This window comes from Malurus melanocephalus, unplaced genomic scaffold (assembly GCF_030028575.1).
Source record: "Malurus melanocephalus ecotype Western Australia unplaced genomic scaffold, MMel_1.1 scaffold_253, whole genome shotgun sequence".
Lineage (NCBI taxonomy): Eukaryota > Metazoa > Chordata > Aves > Passeriformes > Maluridae > Malurus > Malurus melanocephalus.
In genome coordinates, this window is record NW_026623485.1 from 422,823 (window position 1) to 428,170 (window position 5,348).

The 5,348-nt window shown below is 47.7% G+C and overlaps 1 protein-coding gene across 5 annotated transcripts in view; it reads right to left on the bottom strand.

The window, feature by feature from the left end:
• Window positions 1-5,348, bottom strand: part of CAMTA1 (calmodulin binding transcription activator 1) — a 233,463-nt gene that overhangs the window by 29,068 nt on the left and 199,047 nt on the right. Inside the window, exon 1 of one of the 5 annotated variants that reach the window (XM_057375575.1) lies at window positions 4,967-5,331. The exons of the other annotated variants lie outside the window; for them this stretch is intronic. Within the exon in view, the coding sequence (XP_057231558.1) occupies window positions 4,967-4,985 (19 nt within the window). The 5' untranslated portion in view covers window positions 4,986-5,331. Of the gene's footprint in view, window positions 1-4,966; window positions 5,332-5,348 lie in introns of those variants that run through there. 5 annotated transcript variants of the gene reach the window in all.

Here is a 5,348-nt window from a genome sequence, read left to right on the forward strand (position 1 = left end):
AGAACAAAAAAAACAACAAACAAAAAAACCACAAAAAACCCATAAACAAAGCAAACAAAAAGCCCCCTAAAATCACCCCCCCCCCACCCCCCCAAAAAAAGGGGGTTAAAGGGAGCAGGGAAGAGCACACCTTCCTCCCCCCAAGGTTTCTCCTGGACTTGGAAATGAGGCAAAAGGCTCCCCTCCCACACGCAGCCTGAACACACACCAGATTAGTCAAGTTTTGGACCACGTCCAGCCAGTTCACATGCTGCTGATGAGCCAACAGATGCACCTTGCAATAATGGAGAGAAGGGCTACAAGAGCCACAGCATGAACGTTACAGGTATCACTCTGAGAAGTTCAAGACCTTTWATCCTGTATTTTTTCTCATTTTACTGGTCACAGTCTTTTTTGTCTTGCTCACTTCAGGGCTCTCTGCAGGGCCACCTGCTCACCTGCAGCTACTGACATTACAGGAATTGTTTCCACATTCTTGGMTTTCAGAGCCAAGAGGATCTCATGAAAAGAAAGTCTCTTGCAGTGCACTCAAGATGGGAGCTCAACAGCATAAAAATCGCTGTCCAAATTAGCTTTTCTCCCGCTACATTGTACAGGAAATAAAAACAGCCAAAGCACAAGGAGATGTCTTACAGTGGGAGCACCCTCACTCTTGGCAAAGGCAACAACGATCCATGTAGACATAAATACATTCACATATTTATGGTTTTGCCCAAAGGCTCAGCTTTTGATGACAGAATTTAACATCTTTTTCTAAGTCAAAACGTTAGACTTGTGCATTTACTGAATTTTTCCAGTATATACCAATCTAAGAAGGGTTTTAATATTCTTTAGGAAACCACAGAGACAGTTTCTGATGTTGCTTTTCAAGGCTTCCTCCACCAAAGGTGATAAAAATAATCAATTTCTGTATCTCCAAGATACAGAATAATTTCACAGAAAATATTCTGAACACTGCATCTTTCCTGGAAATTATTTTTCTTCCAATTTAACAATATCAGTGTAACACAAAAATTACTTCTCACTATCTTTCCCCTAGCATAACAAGCAGAGACGGTGGCAACCCGAGGAGAGCTGAACTGTCCCAGCAGGGAGAGACTGGAAGGAGCTGCCTGGTCAGATTTTGACCAGTACTAAGAAATTGGTTTGAGTCTCATACTCATTTCCCTAAAACATGAACCATCCTTTAAGTGCAGAACAAGCTTCATTTTAATCTGCTGTGAGAGAACCTACTGTTKATAATGCAATGATAGCAATGATAATAGGTTATGCACTGAACATTTTCAGAGATGCAAAACTCTTCTGGTACAAATACTCCAAGGATACATGGTTTTTTACATCAGCTACATCAGCTAGCACCTTACAGAATTACAGGCTGTATGCTTGCACAGCAACGCCCAGACAACCTGGACACTGTCTCACTTGTTTTTTTTTTTTTTTTCCCCAGGGTTGGTTTAATTCTGTGGTGTTTTCTTAACCCAGATCCCTCCGCAATGAATTTAGAGCAGACCTGTACCAACAGCTCAGCTCAAGCCACCACGGCAGGCACAGTGAGTGGAAAATGCAGCGAGCAGAGGAGTCAGTTCCATCTCCTAGATTCTGGAAGCCACACCTCCCTTTTCTCCCTCARTGTCCTCCAATAAACACATTTCCTCAGTAAGGATCTGAACAGATGCCAGCCATTTACGTGACACAAGTTTTCACTGGAGGCTGCAGAAGCACGTGCTTTGTGCAGCCTGGTGACAGCTCCTGATTGCACGGATCCTGTATTGACAGGGGAGCTGAAACACAGCACTGGCAAACACTTCACCAGGGCAGCCACTCCTCTGCACAGCCCTCCCCACTGCCTAACCCAAAGGCCTCTTCCAACAGCAGGATTTCTGGTTTTGAGCTGTGCACGCAGTGTACCCCATGGGCAGGCACAGCTCCGAGCATTGCCTCTGCTCACACTTTATTACAACAGGTAGTAAATGCACACGTTCATCGAGCATCAGTCCTGCACTTCCTTTGTGTGGTACCCAAAACACCACCATAGCCCAGGGCATGGAGCTAAGAGGATACCAAGGCAGAGCAGTAAGTGACAAGCCCTCCTTTGCTTGACAGGCCAAGTTTAACAAATAAGCACAGAGAGCTGCTTTTCTGACCTCTGCATATTGCTGTACTGGACAAGCACACATCCCAAAGCATCTTCAGTCCTTCTGCCAAACAAACTTCAAACAACAATAAACTGTCTGTGACACACATGACTTGGCAGTACAGCCAGAACTATTACTGCTGAAATACTGCTGAAAATACAGATTAAAAATAAATTGGCAGTTCTTAGCAACAAGTGGTGTCTATAGCACYTGCTCCTTTTCCACACTCTCACTTAGAGGTCTGGAGATTTTTGCCACACTGCACAACCAAAATGATAAGACAGTATCTGGCTGGATGGACTGAAGGACGAGGGTCCATGATCTCCTGCACATTCCACTGGGGCAGCATCTGCCCAGGATATYATTATTYCCCCACAGAATTCTGAACACTGAGSCAACAGTGGTGAGTGACATCTGCATGCGCACGTGYTCTCCAGCACTGAACCTAAATACCCTGGCATGGAGGAGCCACAGAGAGCTTTGGCTTCTCAGCCTGACCTGATTCTTCACTGGCAGTTTTTGTGTTAAATCATTCCCTGCATGAGCACACATAGACTGAACAAGTGTGACAGCTGAACACTGTAAGAAAAGCCATGCAGCACGAAGAYGTTTTCCTGTTTTGCAGAGCAAGCCACACACACCGTATTCTCTCATCCAGAGCAAGCTGTGGGTGGGGATGGAAGCAGTCTAAGGCCACATCACTCACAGTGCCACTGCTCTGTTCCTATTCTGCAAATCATCTGTCACTGGTCTAGCAAATCTTGATCAATTCTTTTGCACAGTACAAATCCTGAACACCTTTCAAGTTGCAGTATCAATTTGATAATTTAATTTTGATTTTTGAGGTGTCGTTGTAGGAACACCTACTTTTGAAATTGAGCTGCAGTAACACCCTCAATGCACCTTACAAAAACCTCTCTTTAGCAGTWAGTTGTTACAAGTCATGGTCTCTRCCAGAAAACAAAAGCATTTAAAATTCATATTCTAGGACAAATGTGTATCTATGCTAATTAGGTAGGTAACTTCCAGGCCTTTTGATCAGTGAGACACACCACAACTACCACAGCATGAGATGAGGAAAACACAGTAATTGTACCCTCTGAGCCTAAGCAGCAGCTGAAGAAACCCCACGCTTTCACACATATGAACACTACTGGGCATGGRCAGGAATGATGAAGTCATCCAGACTTGCACACACAGGCACAGTCAGTGATTTTAGGGCATTAATCCACCTACCAGGGCATGATTTCTTACTGTCAATACATTTCCCATAGTTCTTCCAGTRCTGTAGGGCTTTAGCTATTATTCCCATGCCATCTGGGATTACTCTGTTCCTCTCTGTCATCCCCAGAAGCCAGTACTCCCTCAAAACAGGCTACTTCTCTACTCTATCATGCCATTACTATGAAAGAGAAGCAGTAGGGTTGCTCAGGCTGACTTCATCCCCAAGTGGCAGTGTCTATACCAACAGCAATGAAGCACTTGCTGTCCTATTTTTCAGGCTTCCCTTCCCTGGGGCTTAGGGTGGGCAAGATTTTAATGCTATCCAGGAACAGCTGCTTCAGCAAATAGACYAAGGTTTTAAACATGCTATGTGTACTTTATATATTTTAGAGGTAGGGCACACTGCTAAAGACATCACTTCTTGCGCTACTTTGTAATTTGTGTAAGCAGTTTGCTGCCTAAGGTCAGTCTCCACATCTCAGGTCAGAAATTGGCTGCGCTTCCCAGGGGTGCTAATATGAAAATGTACATGAAGAATGCTCTTGGATGTATGTAGACAGCAACAGCCTGGGAGGATGTGCTGTGCTGCTGCTCACCTGTACAGGTGAGCCACCACTCAGGGCTCCTGGAGACTTCCTCCACCCAGGGCTGCATGCTAAAGGAGCTATAACCAGGATAAAAAACATCTCATGCCACACTATGCAGCATCTGTGCTTAGGGTACTGTGTATGGTATGCATGTATGCATACGGCAACAATTCTGACCCAAGTTCTCTCTCATCAAAACTGCAATCTCAAGAGTCAAACTATTCTCTCCAAGATCATCAGACTGATGAGCAGCATGCTATTAAATGAGGTCTATTTGCTGCAAAGTTAAATAAATAGGAATTGCTGCAAACTACTAAACCGTGAAGCAGTGAACTGGTCAACAAGACTGAAATCTCCTTTGCTGGAAGCTTTCAGAAAGTCTGACATCATTCATGTTTACCCTAACTAAGCTGTGAGTGGTCTACAGTCTCCTGAAATCCTCCTCCTARTGCCACTCTTTCTGGCAAAACTGGCTGCAAAACAAGTTTTCCAATAAGGTGGTGCGGAGCAAGTGTGTGCTTCCAGCATCTCTAAGATCCCCAAGAACGTCTGGGTTACCGACCTCCTGCACCGAACCAGCTCAGAACATGAGGCTGTGAGCTGGAGGCGCTCCGATGTAATCTGTCTGCTGCACACGTGATGCTACAATTAAAGTGCTGTCACAACTCTGAGCCTGCATCGAAACATCACTCGGGAGGGACTGAGGACCAACACGGGAGGGCGAGTAAATGAAAACATGACCGCGTCCCACGGCTGGGGGCACAAGGGAGGGGGGCACAGCGAGCAGCGAGGCGTGCAGTTACAGTGGAAGTGCAGCAGAGTGAGGCACGACACAGAAGCATGCAGACTTAAACCCAAACAAGCACTGCGCGACACTTCATCCTGCAATACTTACTGAAARCAGTACTTTGTCACATATGCACGTCCACCTGCAACGGCTGGGGGTYCCGGACCCCTCTGTAGACCCTCTACCTGCTTCCAGGTAAATAATGTGACAACACCTGGCACCAGAGGACTGACCTGGGAGTCTACAAGGCATCAGCGGAGGCTCCAGCCAGCATCTGGCGCAGACCCCGCAGCAGGGGCGGGCAGAGCAGGCTCCCCCCAGACCTGGCTGTCGTCTCTCGCATCCTCGCAGCCAACTGGAGCTCCGCCGTCCTGTCGCAGCGCCGGCGGGTCTCAGCGGTGCCCCCCCCGCGCCCCGGCAGCCACAGCTGACGGGCTAATGCTGGCCGGCATAGCTGGGGCTCGGGGCGGCCCGGCCGGCCGCGGCGTAGGACGAGTCCGGGCGCTGTTCAGCGGCCGCGAGCATCGCGGCCCGAGCGCTGGGGCCGCGGGGCCGGGGTCGGTAGCGGGCTCCGGGGGCCACGGGCCGGCATGCGGGGACAGGCGGGCCGTTCCT